The sequence below is a fragment of the Myxocyprinus asiaticus genome, chromosome 34 (genome assembly GCF_019703515.2).
Source record: "Myxocyprinus asiaticus isolate MX2 ecotype Aquarium Trade chromosome 34, UBuf_Myxa_2, whole genome shotgun sequence".
Classification (NCBI taxonomy): Eukaryota; Metazoa; Chordata; class Actinopteri; order Cypriniformes; family Catostomidae; genus Myxocyprinus; species Myxocyprinus asiaticus.
The window spans coordinates 9,425,458-9,445,020 of NC_059377.1; the positions used below are offsets into that span (position 1 = coordinate 9,425,458).

The 19,563-nt window shown below is 37.0% G+C and overlaps 2 protein-coding genes across 6 annotated transcripts in view; one reads left to right on the forward strand and one right to left on the reverse strand.

Annotated features, from left to right (window-relative positions):
* LOC127424854 (solute carrier family 66 member 2-like) overlaps positions 1-1,780 on the reverse strand; it is a 64,154-nt gene extending 62,374 nt beyond the window's left edge. For all 5 annotated transcript variants that reach the window (XM_051670351.1, XM_051670348.1, XM_051670352.1 and 2 more), the window contains exons 1-2: positions 1,637-1,780; positions 1,193-1,415 (exon numbers count right to left, since the gene is read on the reverse strand). In XM_051670351.1, the coding sequence (XP_051526311.1) occupies positions 1,193-1,395 (203 nt within the window). In that variant the 5' untranslated portion in view covers positions 1,396-1,415; positions 1,637-1,780. The remainder of the gene's footprint in view (positions 1-1,192; positions 1,416-1,636) is intronic.
* LOC127424846 (septin-7) overlaps positions 1-19,563 on the forward strand; it is a 184,737-nt gene that overhangs the window by 104,415 nt on the left and 60,759 nt on the right. The gene's annotated exons all lie outside the window — the stretch shown is intronic.

A 19,563-nucleotide genomic window follows, 5' to 3' on the forward strand; every position in this document is an offset into this window, starting at 1 on the left:
TGGTCACCATAAACTGCCATTGTATGACATCACTGATAACAACACTTTTTCACAATTTCTTGTGAAATTTCATTTGGTTTTATAACAACACAGGAGTGAGTAAACAATGACTGAATTTTCATTTTTGGATGAACTATACCTTGAATAGATCGTCACTGTGTAAAAATTGAATAATGATGCTGCCATCTTTCTACGGTTAGAAAGATAATGGATTACAAAATAATGGATTACTCAGTACATTTTGATCAATGGCATTTAATATTTTGGCTTTCATCATCATTTATGTTTATCTTACACCGGTAAAAAAAAAAATGATCAAAAATAAAGTTGAGCCTGGGACCTCTGGTTGATTTGACAAAGAATGACCCCAATTCTTTAATTAGGTATTTCTGGGGTAGATTACCATTTGAGTGAAACCTGTCCTTGGAAAAACTGATTTAAACAATTCTTAAACAGTTCTTATTATTATACCAAATGTTTTCAGTAAGACCAAAGACGCGGTTCAGTGTGGGAATTGCTCAGAGCGCAATATCTAGCCAATGAAATATTTTTGAAAAATAATAGCACAAACATTTATATACATTTTAGAATTGCCATGACTTTTTCAGGCCTGGAAATCACAATGTAAAAATTCCCAGACCGTGGCAACCCTTAGGTTAACATCTTTGATTGGAGAAACGGTTGATTAGTGGGATAATTCACCACAAAATGAAGATTCTGTCATCATTTACTCTCCCTCAAGTTGTTCAAAAACCATGTGGCTTTCTTTCTTATGTGGAACATAAAAATAAATGTTAGAAATAATGTTAAGGACTGACAGCCTCAGTCACTATTCACTTTCATTACATCTCTTCTGTTCTGCAGAAGAAAAAAACCAGGTCAAACAGGTTTGGAACAACATGAGGGTGATGACAACTGACAACAGTATGTTTAATATTTGGTGAACTGTCCCTATAACACTTTTTATAATTATCATGTACAGCCTGAAAAATGTTATAAACATCCAAAATGACCACATTACTGATTTGCTTTATATGACATGGTCACCATTCACATGTCAATCATCCAATGCCTCTTTGTCCACACATTATAGTGACATATGTCATCATGGGTTTACATTGTTCCCTCATATAGCAGCTGTCTTACTGAAAGTCGTTATGGCCACAGGCATGATGGTTAAAGAATAACTCACCTAAACAGTATTCTTAAGATGTTGGCAACCAGCAGTACCAGGCAAACATAGGTGGAGAATCCTTCAGCATTCTGAGTCCTGCGAATATCCCTGTACTGAGGGATGTATGGCACAACTCCTCCAAATATGATGGCGACAGATGCGATCCAAGACACCAGTTGATGAACAACATGCATGCTTTGATCCAATATCTCGTCATCCATCTTTTAATGATGTAATTGTCCTTTATCAATGCAAATGAAGAGCTAAATACAACTCATTAACTAATTAAATAAAACTTCAACCATTTGTGCTTTAAAAGTGACTTCCACATATTCAACTTCTTCTCTCGAAGATAACTGAGCAAATTATGAATACAGAGAGTAAATATACTTTCATTGTCCCAGTCACTAACTCATTGGAGGCTATTTATTCAAGTGCTTCATTTTTCTTGGAAATACATACTTGTTAAATCGATGGGAACGGGTCCTCTGCGTGGGTCCACGTCAGATTATGTATTCCTTTTGTCTTGTTGTCCCCGAAATGATAAATAGACTGCTGTTAAACATTGTAAAGGCGCTGTGATCCTCTCTGCTACAGCTGACTAATGCTCACTTCCGCCTTGCTACTACGTAACGATGCGCTAATTACATATTCATGAGCGGTGAGGTCCAAGAGCGACTGTTTGGCTCAAACGAGAAACGAACATGGAAAACCAAAAATAAAAGTTTTGACAAATGATAACTGATTAACAACAACGTTTCAGTATTTCAGAGTGTGAGTCTTATATACATCATACAAGTAGACACATACCTGGCCTCATTTTATCCTTATGACAGAAGATTTTTGTCGTTTAACCCGTCAATAAAAAAAAAGTTACTCAGAGGACCTAAGAGGACAAAAATGTTTGCGTCAAAAAATATAATAATATTATATATTAATATTATTTTCCACTTTCAATTATTTATTTATTTATTAATTTTGTTTTTTACGAACATCAGTCCTGATCATAACTACCAAATATTCATTTATTTTCAGGATTTTAACCCTTTAAATGCCAGTTTGTTTATTTAATGCCACTGTTGTTTTTTATGAAGAAAAAAAACACACACACACACAAAAAATTAATTATTTTCCATATACTAAATGCTAAGGGGATTTTTATTGTTATTATTATTATTATTATTATATATATATATATATATATATATATATATATATATATATATATATATATATATATATATATACATATTATTTTATTTATTTTTTATTTATTTATTTTTTGGATTATCACAGTCTGGGATATGTCAGTGATTAGCAACAACATTGATTTTGATGCATTATTATTTTTTGTACCATGTCAGATTAAAAAAAAGAAAAAAGAAAAAAAGCTAACTCACACTCAGGACCTTAGAGGACAAAAATGTCGGCGTCAAAAAACTACCATAAAAATATTATATATTAATATTATTTTCCACTTTCACTGACATAGATTTTTTAACCAGCATCAGTCCTGATCATAACTACCAAATATTCATTCATTTTCAGGATTTTAACCCTTTAAATGCCAGTTTGTTTACATAATGCCACTGCTGTTGTTTACACACACAGACACACACACACACACACACACACACACACACACATTTCTCAGTACACACATCCAAAACACACTCTGACATCCATACCAACACACCCACACAAGTTTAGCTGCATCATTTATTAAATTGGCCTGCAGTGCTTTATAATACAGCATACAGAAAATAGGAAAAAAAACATGTATTTGCTCCATAGGCTAAACATGAGAAAAATGGCCACGAACAAATCCCATTTCCCCAGCCTTCTAAAAAACATCTCCTCAAACCCCGCCACCTCGCCCATTTCCCCGCACCATTCCCTAAATGAGGGTGCCCCAGCCGACTTCCATCCCCTGAGGATAATTTTTTTTTACCAATCATGACTCCGGCTAGGACCCAACTTTTTAAATAACTGTCCCCAATGTCCAGAGTCATCCATCACCCAGGATACAGAGTCTGGGGCTAAATTAAAGTTCAATGTTCAACACCTCACTCATAAATTTCTGAACCCTCAACCAAAATTCTTGGATCTTTACACATCCCCAAAATACATGTATTGTGTCCCCGTCTTCTGATTGGCACCACCAGCAGGTGGGTGTGTCTTTAAGACCCAACCTATACAATCTAGAGGTGGTCCAGTAGAACCAATGCAAAATCTTAAATTGCATCAGATGGACCCTTGCATCTCTAGATGCAGACTTGATGCTTTTTAGGATCCTGGCCCACACTCCCTCCTCCAATACCAGATTTAAATCCTTCTCCCATAATCTCTTGAGAGAAGACAAAGCTCCATCCCCCAGACTCTGAACCAACAGGGAGTAATACACAGATGCTTCATGACCTTTCCCAAAAGCAGTAATCACCATTTCCAGAGTATCTGCCACTTTAGGGGGGGTGTACACTACTCCCAAAAATAGTACAGAGCAAGTGGCGCAGCTGTAAATACCTAAAGAACTGGGATCTAGGAATCTTAAAATGTTGAACCAAATTATCAATAGATCTCAATACTCCACTCTCATACAGGTCGCTGAGTGTAGCAACCCCCCTCCCAATCCACTCTGACCGACAGAAAGGGGACTTGTTGATACATAATTTAGGGTTCAGCCATATGCTTGAGACAACACTTAAATAAATGTCCAAATTAAAAACTCTGGACACTTTCGTCCAAACCAGGTGCAGATGTGAGATAATGGGGTGTGACTTAACTTCTACGGTTAGTTTGACAGAAAGGCTTTGCAATGGCAAAATTGGGGCAAGAACTTCCTGTTCAATACAAAACCAGGGAGGGGCTCTCTCAGGTGGGAGCGACCAATGAGCCAAATGTCTGAGACCAAATGCATAATAATAAAACAAAAACTTGTGTAGGCCTAGTCCATCTTTGTCAATCGGCCTATGTGTCTTGTTGAAATGTAACCAGGGATGCTTACCATTCTAATAAAGGACTTCACTATGCTATCAAATTGTTTGAAATAAGAGAGGGGGACATCTACAGGGAGAGATTGTAGCAGGTAGTTACATTTTGGAATGCAACTCATTTTAATAACATTAACCTTCCCAATCACAGATAAATGTAATGAAGCCCACCTGCCCACATCACTCGAAAACCTTTTTATTAAAGGGTCAAAATTAACTCTGACTAAATCACATAAATCTGCTGGGAATAAAATAACCAAATACTTAATGCCCTGTTTGGGCCACTGGAAGGCGCCCGGCTGAAAAGCCGTTACTGGACAGTACGCTGTCAGAGCTAAAGCTTCGTATTTAGACCAACTGACTCTGTATCCTAAAAATTTAGAAAAGGAATTGATAATTCTGTGGAGGCAAGGCATAGATCTAGTGGGATCGGAGACAAATAATAAAATATCATCTGCCAAAAAGCAAAAGCTTATGCGCCACACCTCCCGCAACCACCCCTGGAAAATCATCCACCTTTCTTCTCGCGGCTGCTAATGGTTCCAGGGCAAGACAGAACAATAATGGGGAAAGAGGGCAACCCTGTCGAGTGCCCCTATTCAGAATAAAATAATCTAAAATTAATCCATTTGTTTGTACCGCTGCTACAGGGTGTTTATAAAGTAATTTAATCCATCCAATAAAAGTATTCCCGAACCCATATATTTCCAATATCTTAAAAAGATAATCCCATTCTACCATATCAAACGCATTTTCGGCATCAATTGAGATGGCAGCGACCGGAGATTGATCATTCGCCACTGACCACATGATACTAATTAGACGCCTAATGTTGTCAGAAGAGCTACGGCCCAGAATAAACCCCACCTGATCTATATGTATAAGAGATGTCCTAACTTTACTTAATCAGTTAGCCAGAATTTTTGCCAACATTTTTACATCTAGCTGGATCAGGGAAATTGGACGGTAACTCTTACACTCGCTTGGATCTTTGTCCTTTTTAAGAATCAGACTGATCCAGGCTTGTGTCATGGTTGGGGGAAGCTTTCCATCCTTTAATGATTCAGTATAAACTTCTAACAAATGTGGAGCCAGTTCTGTAGCAAAAGATCAAAAAAATTTAGCAGCAAAGCCGTCTGGCCCGGGAGCCTTGCCTGTAGGTAAGGACTTAATTACCTCGTCAAGCTCCTCCAAGTTTATCTCAGAATCAAGAGAATTTTTTTGCTCCATCGTCAATTTAAGGAGTTCTAATGGTTCCACAAAATTTCTAATAGCTTCATCAGTAGACGAAGACATGGAACTATAAAGATCAAGATAGGACTCTTTAAAGGCATTATTAATATCAATGGCTGAGGTAAATATTTCACCACCAGCAGATTTCACTGAGGGAATGGTAGAAAGAGACTCTCTCTGCTTTATAAATCTAGCAAAAAGCTTCCCTGCTTTGTCACCCGACTCAAAGTATGACTGTCTTGCCCTGAATAACCAAAACTCCAACTTCTGTGACAAAATAGTATTATATCTGTATTTCAATCAAGTCAATTCTCTGAGGCCATCAGACAACATTCTGTGCTTCAGCACTGCCTCGGCACTTTTAATGTTCCCTTCCAACTCCATGAGTTCTCGTGCTTTGGATTTTTTGATGAATGAGGCATACTGTATGATCCGACCTCTAAGAACTGCCTTAAGTGCCTCCCAACCCATAGAGGATACTGAGGACCAGTTGGTCTCCATATAAACATTGATTTCAGCCTTTAACATTTGTTGAAATTCAGGATTTTGTAGGATTTATTTTTCTCCGTATGTGGCAACATCTCTAAACTCAACAGGGCGTGATCTGAGACTAAAATGTTTCCAACTGAGCAGTCAACAACAGATGAAATGAGGGACTTAGTTATAATATATATATATATATATATATATATATATATATATATATATATATATATATATATACTAGAATAAATCTTATGGACTGATGAAAAAAAATGTATAGTCCCTACCAGATGGGTTCAAAAGTCACTAGATATCTACAAGACCAAGATATTTGCTCTAGGAGGCTTACACACTTTTGCTTCACTATGATCAAGGACTGAATCCATCAATAAATTAAAGTCTCCTCCCAAAATTGTATATATATATATATATATATATATATATATATATATATATTTATTTATCTAGCAATGCACTGCAAATGCGAATCTTAAACTAATTTTCTCTGCTACTAAAAGGTTTAAATGTGGATACGGGTGCCACCTACACACGAAAGAGGAGGCAAACTTTTCAATCAATGAGACTGAAAAGTTTCAGTATTCTTGTAGAATCATGAACATAATCGATAATCTTTGAGATAAAACACACAACCCTTATCTTATACACTGATACGGGTTTAGTTCAGATGTTGCTTGCAGCTGGAAACTAACACACACACAATCAAAGTAAAGTCAACTCAACAAAACTCATGGCAGGATTCGAGTCAATAGCGGCTCAAGATCTGACTGCCATGGTAAGAGCTCATTTAAATCTATTTTAATGTGTTAATTGATAGCCACATCTAATAGTTAAAATGTATCTAATGTGGACTTTTCCTATAATGTTAAGAGTTTCAAAAATCATTCATGGAAATTGTTACATTACCTCGAGATATGTTTGGTGTCGATCAGGTCAGGAGAACATATTAAAAGAGTTTGAATGGAAAATAAGAAGTTGATTTCAGAATTAGGCTATTATTATTATTTTTACATGCCCCAAAAAGAAAAGAAGTTGGTCTCAGGGTAAGAAATTAAAGGGTTAGTTCACCCAAAAATAAAATTATTTCATAATTTACTCACCCTCATGCCACCCCAGATGTGTATGACTTTCTTTCTTCTGCAGAACACAAAGACTTTTGAAGAATATTTCAGCTCTGTAGGTCCATACAATGCAAGTGAAAGGTGACCAGAACTTTGAAGCTCCTAAATGCTATAAAGACAGCATAAAAGTAACCCATAAGACTCCAGTGGTTTACTCCATGTCTTCAGAAGTGATATGATAGTTGTGGGTGAGAAACAGATCAATATTTAAATCCATTTTTACTTTCAATCTTAAATACCTCTTGGGCCTAAAAGAGTGTTCTTTGTTACATATTGTAATAACAAAGACCTGACTTAACACAAGAAGATGACTTTTGTGAAAATAAGCATTTTGTGCATGCCCTTGTACATCCACATCAAGTCAAATTTTAAGTGAAACACATGATTTTCTAATTATTCCTTTAAAAATAAGCTCACCACCTGTTGTGACCAGCAGGTGGAAGCCTTGTTTCTCTGTTGCCATTCAGGTCAAATAGCTCTGGCAGTATTTCTGTAAATAAAGCACAGTAGTTAAATCAACGCAATCTTTTATTATTATTATTATTATTATTATTTAGCTAGATTACATTTAGATATTATTTACAGCATTAATTAACGCATTGTATGGTATGGCTCCAAAAAATATATGCTAAGGTAGACAGGGGCAAATTCCAATAGCAAGTGATCATCTCTATTCCCTACTCACTCCGAAGGACAAAGCTCATGTTGTGGGCAGTCTTAAGGGAGCATGACATTACTGTAGGAATGTACCCTTTGCTAACAGTCTTGTGCAAGGGCCTTTCGAAAAAATCAATCATTTTCTTACTTTCGTTTGGAATGATACTTTGAGTGGCGTCCTCTTCTCGCAAAAATGCCGTTTGGAAAACGCCCTAGAACTGTAACAGAACTGCTAAGATCTCACCAAACTGCCAGACCTCTTATTTAGATCATCTCTGAATGCTGTCTGATGATGATCTAGATGTAAAACTAAAGAAAAGCCTTTACATTGGGGGCCCTTGACACTGGAAAAGACTTCCCTATAATGTCAGATCAATTTTCAAGTGACATTTTATTTGTCAACTTGTTTGTGTAGAATGTAAAACTGAAGTATGTAACTTATTGGGTGTTAAAATAGTTTCTTCTATCTCAGCTTAATATGCAGAGACAACTATAAATTAGCCATTCATAGGTTAATTTTCTCGAAAACGGAAAACACTGTGTCTCTGTGGTGCTATAAAATTTCTGTTTTGAGCAACCTGCTTAGACCCGCCCCAACAATGTTACTTGACCAGTGGTATGAGCTGGGGGCTTTGAACTATAGATATCTATATATAGATACCTTATTAGCAGCTGTTTCTATGGTCCGCGATATGTCTACACGGCCACCATATTGGATAGGTCAAGAGCAGTCCGTCAACACATGAATGTAAACTGACAGATACGGTCTACAAAAGTCTATTGTCTTTTCCAGCCAACTTTCAGATTATCTGATTTTCCACAAACATTGGGCAATATTTCAGATGCAGTTTTTTTCCCTGTAGCAAACTGCAAATTAAGTCCTCTACAAATGAATATATCAATTCAAACATACTGAAAATAACACCCAGTCAGTCAGTTCATTACTTGATGAACTGTTTCCACACAAAAGCAGTTTATGCAGCGGTCTGAGGCTTCTCCTGCATTCTTTTACATTCAAACAGCTCTCCTTGTTGACTATTCCAAGATGGCGCCACGGTTGACGTATCTGAACCAGCCGAATGAGGCATCTACCTATGTGTATATCTATGGTTTGAACAAGTGCAGAGAACGGGCATATGATGAAAAGGAATATTCTCTCATCATTTACTCACCCTCATGCCATCCCAGACATGTATGGCTTACTTTCTTCTGCTGAACACAAATGAAAATTTTTAGAAGAATATCTCAGTCTTGTAGGTTCATACAATTCAAGTGAATGGTGACCAACATTTTGAAGCTCCAAAATTCACATTGAGGCAGCATAAAATAATCCATATGACTCCAGTTGTTAAATCCATTTCTTCAGAAGTCATATGATAAGTGTGGGTGAGAAACAGATCAATATTTAGGTCCTTTTTTACTATCAATCTCCACTTTCACATTCACATTCTTTTGTTTTCAGTAATTTGCATTCTTTGTGCATATTGCCACCTACTGGGCAGGGAGGAGAGTTTATGATAAAAAAGTACTTAAATATTGTCTGTCTCATTTCGAAGGCTGTATGCTAGGTAGGACGCATCCTTTGAAGGCTGCAGTATACAGAGTGTCCTCCTTTAAACAAGTCTCGTTTAAACGAGATGGCCTTCGTAGGATGAACGGGAACGTAACGTAACGTGGTTGCTATGACAGCATGCCACTCTTTAACAAGCGCCAGCACTTTGAGTGAGAAGGTAACAAAGTCCCTTTAGAAGGGAATGTATGAGGTAAATTTTAGGAGAGTTATAATGATGTAGAGAAAAGAAAATAGATTTTACAGTTGTACTTTTAGTCTAATACTTTATTTTAATTATATATTAATATAATTACACATATTATATACTCTGCACCCATCTACTGAGGTACTTCAACTTGGGAATTAACATTCCTTGCGTTTGAACATCATATTTACGGGCAAATTTGCGTTATTTATTTTTTTAGACATTTCCGTTGAAGCAAAGAATTGTGGGTTGTGAGTGCCCACAAAGGATACACCTCATGCATCCTCCGAAATCCCGTGAAAGTAGGTCGCATTCGAAGGCTGCATTTGAAGTGTCTACTGGCTTTTCTGAAACGAGACAGCCTTGGCCGACAAATGCGACCTCCGGAGGACGCAGCCTTCCAAACGAGACACAGCCATTGATCTGTTTCTCACCCACATTTATCATATCACTTCTGATAACATGGATTAAACCACTGGAGTCTTATGGATTACTTTTATGCTGACTTTATGTTCTTTTTGGAGCTTCAAAGTTTTGGTCACCATTCACTTGCATTGTATGGACCAACACAGCAGAAATATTCTTCTAAAAACCTTTGTTTGTGTTCAGCAGATGAAAGTAAGTCACACACATCTGGGATGTCATGAGGGTGAGTAAATGATGAGATAATTTTCATATTTGGGTGAACTATCCCTTTAAATGACCAAAACTATTTTTCTCGGTAAATTCTGCATTAACAATACCTTGTTCTTTGCTTTAGTGTTGTCTGTTTGTTTTATTTATTTGGCTATAGCCTACTATATTTTAATTATTGTCTACAAAGTCAACCATTCCAAAACTAGTGTCCAAGCAGCATCGTACATATTTGCAAATGCAATAACAAACTTATTTTTAATATTCACGCCACATTTGAATCATAAAAGGTGTCGCTTGAATGAACTATCGCGAGATTTGCGCTGACGCTATTCACCAAAGATACGCCAAGGCCGTCACTCTTATGGTTGTCAAGGGAGACTACGCAAGAAATGTGACGTACGCCTGTGGGCTGTACCGTGTGCTGGAGAAAGGGAATGTCGATCGGTGAGAAATCGTTTATAGAGGCGGCCGGGAGCGTCAACACAATGGGTGAGTATTCAGTCCCTGTTGCTTTATTAAACTCATAGTCCGTCGATGTGGTTTATGAGACTTGTTTGTATGTAGATATGTTGGTTTGATGCGTAGTGTGTTTAAAATGGTGGTATTTTGAATGCTCGCGCGCGGTAGGTCCGTTTCCTGAGTGTGTGTTTGTTCAACAGATCTGCACGAGCTCTCTTTTCTTCGCTCTTTATGTAATTATATTGACAATAGTTGTGTCTCACTTCATGTAAATCACTTTAACTGAATGGTTACACTTATGAGGAAGTGCTTTGGCGGTACCATGACGTTACAGTGATAGGATATGATGGGACAGAATGATTACCATATTCATGTGCTGTGGTATTTGAAATAAAACCATAGTATCACCATGATATATGTCCAAGGAACATGGTGTTACAGTGGTACCATGTCCTAAAAACCATGAAAATACTACAGTACTGGTTAGGGTGGGCTTAGTGAATGAACAGCAGCGCTTGTTGAAACACCTTCTGTCTCTTTCAGTCTCAGCAGTGTTGAAGGATGTGAATCAAATCTATGTGAATTGAGTGTCTGAGACTCAAACATGTTTGTGGGAAACTAAATGATTAATAGTCACATTAATCAAAGAGTCTAAGAGTCTACATTGACGGACAGATCAATATTGGAAAGAACTGGTCACAGTTATGGCTGGCAATAATAAACAGTTGTGAGATCTCAGATCTGTTATGACATGTTAACTCGGTTTGTCAAATGCCATTTGGTGATGATTAGGTACCTCCACTATGAACGTGTCTGTCCTCTTGTACTCCACTGAAAGTCACACACACTTACCAAGTATTTGGGTTTGTACTTGTCTTGTTCATTGTTTAGATGTCACATGGTGTTATCTGATTTTACCTTTCCTTTTGAGCAATGTAACATTTTGCAAGATCTCTTTATAGAAGAGTATGAGAAGAAATATGTGTGATTGCAACACACAGCTCGTCATCCATGAGATCTGCATTGTCTCCTTACTGTAGATCTCATAATAATTCTTGCACAGTGCTTTATTCATTGGTATCATGTTTGTATCACATGGCTAATGCTTGAATTTGGCCCGTCTGTTTGCTCACATGTGACCGTGTGGTTTTCCATGGGTTAGCCTGGAATGACGGGACACCGATGGCAGGGAATGCTCTCTGATGTTCTAAACAACAACATTGTTTCCCATCAGTGCGTGTCAGGTAATGAGCTGATAGGAGGACCTCGTAGCGAGATTGTGTGGACATAAAGTGAGTTTTGAAAGAGATTCCCTATTTCAGTAATAAAATAAGATCAAAAGTGTGCTCTTACCACACACACACAAGCACGCACAGAGAAACAAGGCATCAGACAGTGCGCAGGGTCGAATGTCCGAGATGTAGGCTGGCAAGGGGATGGGTCTATACAGATTCATGAGGAAAGCGATACCCGATTGGTCGAAGAATCTTTAACCCAACCCTAACCCTACCCATGTCCTTTTTGTATTACTTTTTTTAAAGAAAGTAAGTCAAATGAGTTTAAGATAACATAAGGTTGAGTAAATGATGAGAGAATGATCATTTTTGGGTGAGCTATTCCTTTAAGAAACAAGATCTCTGTTTTTGGCTACCCACATACTATATGGCCAAAAGTTTGTGGACTACTGAACACAGTTATTCATATGTGCTTGTTGAACATTTGATTTCAAAACCATAGCGGTTAATCCTCTTTGCTGCTATAACATCGTGTTGAAACAGAAGAGGCCTCTCCCCAAACTTTTGTCACAAAGTTGGAAGCACACAATTCTTAAGAATGCCACTAAAAAGCATTAAGATTTGTCTTCACTGGAATTAATGGAAGAGCCAAACCTGTCAATTAAAAGGGGGTGTCCACAAACTTTTGGTCATGTTGTGTAACTGTCTGGCAAACTGGCATGTCACTGAATGGCCAGACCTTATAGGCCTATATAACCTGTTCCTGTATGAGAGCTAAATGTTTTTTGTCATGGGGTTTCATTGTAAGAGACATTTATGGCCACTAAATGTTTTTGAGACAAAAAGTAAATTTTGGACACTGTCTGACACTTACGAGTCAATCATGTCCTGAAAATCTCTGGTTAAAAAAAAGTGTTATTTCTAAAAAGGGATTTCATAGCAACTCAAACCATTTTCTCATTATCATTGATTCTCTCTCTCTCTCTCTCTCTCTCACTCTTTTTTTTTTACTGCTTGACTTTTAGGCTACCACATCTCTTCCGGCAGTTAAGCCACACACAAAAACATCTTACTGCTTTCAGTACTGCAGTGCAGCTCTCTCTCTCTCTCTCCTGCTCTACTACTGTTTCCGCTGTCCCTTTGCCCCCGTTTACACCTGGTATTAAGATGCATTTTGGGGGATTAGATCACATGTGGTCAGTGCTAAATACAGGTCTAAAAAGCATCTAAAACAGTTTGTGATCGAACCACAAAACCACTTTTGTAGGTAGTCTAAAAATAATGTGACCACATCGCACTTGAGGTGTAAACACTATCTGTCCTGAATGTGTCCTGGAAACAGCGAAGCACCACCGCTCACCTTTCAACTTTGCCGGCTACGAGCGGGACAAAAATTTGAAAAGGCGAATACATGCACAAACACGAGTACTTCACGGATCTTCTGAATCAGCATGCAGTAACACAGATAAGAAGCACAAACATCTGAAGCTCAGGTTAATATACATTAGGTCCTGGTCACAGGAGAAACGTTGAAGCAACCAGGTGTCTCGCCTGACCACATGTGATCGCATCACTGAAGATGCATCTTAATACCAGGTGGAAACAGGGTCTTTAGGTCTCTGGTGGAAGGTAATGGTTTTGGTTCGTAAATTTTAAATAGTGATTAATCGTATTATTTTTCACAGTTAATCATGATTAATTGCAGATTTTGAAATTCCTGAAACACTTATATATATACTACTTTTTTTTTGTTGTTTTTTTTTTTTTGCAAAATGCATTTCTTTCTTTCATAGGAAAGAAAACAGAACTATATGTAACACTATAATGCTTTATTGACATTTTACAAACAAAGCCTTCCACAGTATAAAGATAGAAATGCACTAAAATAGCACCAATTCAAGTAACATTAAACATTTCCCAAAGTCTAAGTGGGAGTTTGACTAATTGAAAGAACTAGTCTCCACATAGGTTGCATTTTCATTGCAATGGGCTTTAAATCTCTTAAACTCTCATCAACCACAATATTCATCTGCCAGTAGACTGTGGCTATCCACTGTCCTACAGCAATCATGAAGCTGCGTCATGATTCGTGTCAGCTTTGCTTTGAACTCACCATGAAAAGCGCTTGCAGATAAAAACGGCTCATTCTGTGTTTTGGATAGTTAAGACTTGACGTGCTTCTGAGGTCATTAAAATCCACCTTGCTTAGGCTGAAAAATACTTGATTTCTTGTTTTGTACATCAAATAGCGTTAATAGCATCATTTAATCACTGATACGGCTGTTGTGTGTGTTGTGTAGTGTGCATCATTTTATTGACTCTGGGCAGACACATCGCAAAGTTTCTGCCCTCCCAACCAGTGTTTATGCTGAATTAATGGTAAATGCGTTAATCGCGTTAATTTTGACAGCGCTAATTCAAATATATTACAAATTATTACATTATTTCATGTAGGGCATTGGTGTAGTGTAGTGACTGAAGAGGTGGGCATACTGTTAATTTATTTTGTGTATTATAATGTGCTTGTCTGTGTATAGTGAAATTGTTTTCTTACTAAGAAAAATCAATTAAAATGATTTCATCTCATGATACAAAAGGCTCCACTTACCGAAGTAAAAGGCAGAAAAAAAAAGACATTTAATGTTACTGTAAAACTCCGATAACTTGGCCAGCATCTGTGAAGATAATCAAATACTAGAAAGGGGGCAGTCAGTATTTTTAAAAGTTTAATAGTATAAGTTATATTTAAATGCATAAATATGTTCAAGTTTAGCAGCAAAGTAAAGTGCAAATTATGATAACTCTTGCACTGCTGGCACATCAGCACCCTTACAAACAGTCTAGAGTTCATGGCAAATTTGCCGCAAATTCACCACTGATAATTTTCACGTGAAAATGAGTTTGCGGCAAATTGTCCATTGTTGCCAAAGTTTTGCCGGAGGTTCATGTGTACCGGCGAAGAGCTGCAAACTTCTGGCAAACATTTGCAGTGAATCAAAAGCTCATTTGCATGTGAAAATAACGAGTGGCAAATTTGCTGCAAATTTTAGATTTCACTGAAGATGCTAAAATGTCCCGCCTCTACTGTAACTCAAATTATGACTAGTTAGTAAATTTCCCATCGCTGCAGAAACGAAAGTTCTGATTGGTTGCTCAGCTAAAGTCGGACTGTCTATTTCACTCAGGTCAGTGCTCCCGCCTCACTCAACGGTGCTGCGGCATATGCCTTAGTAGATACAAAAGTTAAAAGCCTACTTGTTATTCTGGCGAACATTTGTATCATCATCATTCGTTATTGGTGAACATACCCAAAATCCTTAGAAAGATAGGAGGGCATACGGCATATGTCAAAAGATCTGGCCAGTTCATATGATCAAATCTTAAAGGAATATTCCGGGCTCAGTGCAAGTTAAGATCAATCAACAGTATTGTATAATAAATACAATATTATATAATAATATTGATTACCACAAAAATGTATGTCATCTTGTCCCTCCTTTAAAAAAAAAAAAAAAAAAGCACAAATCTGTGTTACAGTGAGGCACTTACAATGGAAGTGAATGGGGCCAGTCAGTAAACATTAAACTACTCACTGTTTCAAAGGTATAGTCACAAGACGTAAACAATATGTGCGTTAACATGATTTTAGTGATAAAGTCGCTTACTAACCTTTTCTGTGTAAAGTTATATCTAATTTTACAACTTCGTTGGTTAACGGACAGTTACCTTAAAATTTACGGTAAAAAATGGTAATATATTTAAAAAGACAATACATGTAATTTTATGGTAAAATGTTATAAAAATGACCTTTTTTAGATGTAAAAAGTATGATTTTTTTACCGTATAATTAACTGTAAAAATGTATATTATGTTTAACGAGAGTACATGTACTGTTTATGGTAAATTATTGTTAAAGCTATGGTAAAACCACAATAATCGGGCGTTCCCACAATTCCCTGCGTGACCCATCACATTTCATTATATTTTATGAGAATATGGTTGTTTCTTCTTATTTTTAATATCAGTTATGTACTTTGGGGTGTTCTGTGTTATATTTAATGTAGTTTAATGTATATTGCATAATTTTAATTTCACATGTGTTACCCTGATGGTGTTTAGTGTTTGTGTGAGTGACACTGCTCACACTGTCTCTACATGTTTATTGGTCATTGCTTCTGGAAGAGCTGCTATTGATGAACTTCTGATGTGCCTTTCTGTAAATACTACGGTGAGTAACAATACATTATAAAGTGAAAAACAGATTTTTACAGTTTCAGAAGGTTAAAATATTAAGGTTTGATCATTTAATAATATAAACGGTAATGCACCGTAAAATATACAGGCATCAAAGTTACATCCCGTAAAGCCTGAAGCGTGGTTATCATTTCTGGCAAACACAGCTGCCAGTTTTTTACTGTAAATTTAACTGAAATTTTTTTTTACAGTATAAAATGACTGTAAAAATGATTAGGGGTGGGTAAAAATATTGATTTTCCGATGCATCGCAATCTTAATTTGAACGATATTGATTCTTAAATCCCAAGATCAGTCTTTAACTCTATGCACAACCCTCCACTACAGTGAGAGGAAATCACTCACATATGAGATCAAATTTCGCGCTGTGCAACTAAAAATGTACATATATGGCAACTGGCTGGTAAATGTTTAGATTTCACTCACCAGTGAATGAATTGTGTAGTTTAGTGGTGGAGTATTCAGCAGCGAGATCCTTTCATTGCGTGTTGAGAGTAAAAGTTGTTCCGTGTGATGTTTGTCCAAAGACGAGATCAATCAAATACTACGTGATGCCTTCACAGGGCACTTCAAAAGGAGCACAATCCACGCAATAAGAATCACATAAAAAGTGAGTTGTGAATATCCATTATCACCTTTCAGACCTCACAGCTCTCATTGTGGATGGTGATTGTCTTAGAAGGGAATAGAGCATAGGGATGTTTTTTCACGTGAATTTGTGAAAAAGATGACGTCATGCGCACGCGTATTATGTGTTCAGTCTATAGGCATGCGCGTAAGTACTTCAAAACAATGCGCGAGACATTCAAAACTACAATGGCGGACTGCAGGACTGTGTTTGTGCTGCTCAAGATTTTGTCCAGACAAAATTGCTCGATGCTTTCGCCATCTTCATTGTTTGTATTCACCACTCTGTGGAAGAATGCTTATGTGCGCAGGCGCGTAGTGTTTCTTTACAAAGTGACATCACCAACTACTGGCCTGGCATGCATAATACAGCGTTTTTAGTTGTTTTCGCGGATCCGTGTGAACGGGGATCGTTTTGACAATGTTGTCGTCTGTACGCGAAACTTTTCAAAAACGCAAAGAAAAAACGTTTCCATTTTTAGTACATTGTTGTCGTGTAAACGTACTCTAAATCTGTCTCTGGTGTTGTTTGCATCAGGGCATTTACAGTATTCCCGCATTCTGATGTTCCCCTTCAAATATGCTGAGTGTTTTGTGTTTGGAGGCTTTTAGCCCGGAAGTAGGAGCATTCAGGTCCTCTCAGCTTCTCATGTCAGTTAGGTCAGACTTTCCCCTGTGTGTGCCTGTCCTCTAGAAGAACAGCCAGTCAATAACAGCAGCAGGAAGTGGTGGAGAATATTTGTTACAGACTTTCATTTATAGTTTAAAGAATGAAAAGCATTGCTTAGTCTGTGTGTGGGTGGTGGAAAATAGAGAAATACTTTCAACAGAGTCCTAATGACTCATTAATATGAGCACCTGTTTGGTTTTCTCATCACAAATGAGGCTGTTGATTCAATATTTTTTTTTTTTTTTTTTTTTATCATCACAAACTTGTGTCTATCCAGCTGGATTCATGTTCCTCCAGACCATTTCCCCTTCTAGGGTGAGCGGAACAGTGTGATTGTTTTGAGAGTCAAATCAGTTTATTATGGGCTGCAATCACAGATCAGTGCTTTGAATGAAATGGTATTCAGGGAAAGGCCTGATTTATTCAGTGAGAGGATTTTTTAATAAAGTTGTCAGTTTTACTGGAAGTGTAATGAAGCACCATTTCTGACCTTCCTGTTATTCTGTATGTTTAAAGAAGTGGTTCGGTTCTGCAGCAGGGTCAGAATTTAACCGGAGCTCAGATCTAAAATGGCACCTAAAGTAAAAAATATGCCTCAGATATTTTGAATACCAGTGTGTAAATTCCAGTTTTTCACCTGTTGTCTGTTATTAGCTTTTAATCTCATATTCCATTCTGGGTCTATCTAGTTATGGGTTTAGTGACAACGTACTTTTATTTGCTGTCTTGACGTTGTCTATCTACACTGTTAAAAAATGTCAGTATTTTAACTATAAAAATAATAATGTTTAACAAGAAAATACATGTAAATTTACTGTAAAATATTTTACAATACATTTTTTTAGGTGTAAAAAGTATAATTTTACAGGATAATTATTGGTAAAAATGTATAGGCCTAGGATATTTAACAAGAGAATAAATGCACTTTTTTCTGTAAACTATTGTTTACAGAACGGTTTAAAACAATAATCGGGCATTTCCAGAAGTCCCTGCATGACCCATCTCATTTCACTATTTTAAGGGAATATTTCTCTTCTTATTTTTAATATCAGTTATGTATATTGTGGGATTTTGTGTTATATTTTATGTAGTTTAGTTAATGTTTATTGCATTATTTTAGTGTCACATGTGTTACTCTGATGTTTTGTGTTCATGTGTTTAATAATAGCATTTATTTTGACATAGTATTAACTACAGATAAAAGTAGGACAAGTTGCTCCTATTGTTCTCGAACTACAACCCCAATTCAAAAAAAGTTGGGACAATATGAAAAATGCTAATAAAAACAAAAAGTTGTGATTTGTGAATTATGTTCACCCTTTGCTATATTGAAAGCACCACAACTAAACGTTATATGATGTTTTACCCTGTGAATTTCATTGTTTTTTTGAAAATGTACAGTAATTTCAAATCAGATGATTGCAACACGCTCCAAAAAAGTTGAGACTGGGGCAGTTTAAGACTAATAACAATTTGACGAGTTAAAATAACAAGGTGATGTGAAATGGGAGAAGTTAAACTGGTGAGGCAATTGTGTCCTGTATACTGTATAAGGAGCCTCCAAAAACAGCCTAGTCTTTCAAGAGCAAGGATTGTTCAAGACTTGTCAATTTGCTAACAGATGCTTCAGCAAATAATCCAGCACTTTGAGAACAATGTTCCCCAAAGACAAATTGGAAGGATTTTGGGCATTTCACCATTTACAGTACACAATATAGTTAAAAGATTCAAGGAATATGGTTAAATCTCGGTGCGTAAAGGGCAAGATGAAAACCACTTCTGAATGCACGTTATCTCTGATCCCTCAGACATCACTGTCTTAAAAAACAGGCATTTATCTGTAATGGATATCATGAACATGGGCTTGGGATTACTTTAGTAAACCTTTGTTAGTCAACACCATTCGCTGCTGCATCCACAGATGCAGGTTAAGACTTTACTGTGCAAAGCAGAAGCCCTACATCAACACTGTCCAGAAGTGTTGCCGACTTCTCTGGGCTCGGTCTCATCTTAGATGGAAAGTAGAACAGTGGAACTGTGTTTTTTGGTCCGAAGAGTCCACATTTCAAAAAGTTTTTGAAAATCACAGCCATCATGTTATCCTGGCCAAAGTGGAAAAGGACCATCCAAGCTGTTATAAGTGTCAGGTCCAAAAGCCAGTGTCTGGAGTGTGTCAGTGTCCATGACATGGGTAACTCGGCCAGCTGTGAGAACACCATGAATGCAGACAGATTTGTACAAATTTTGGA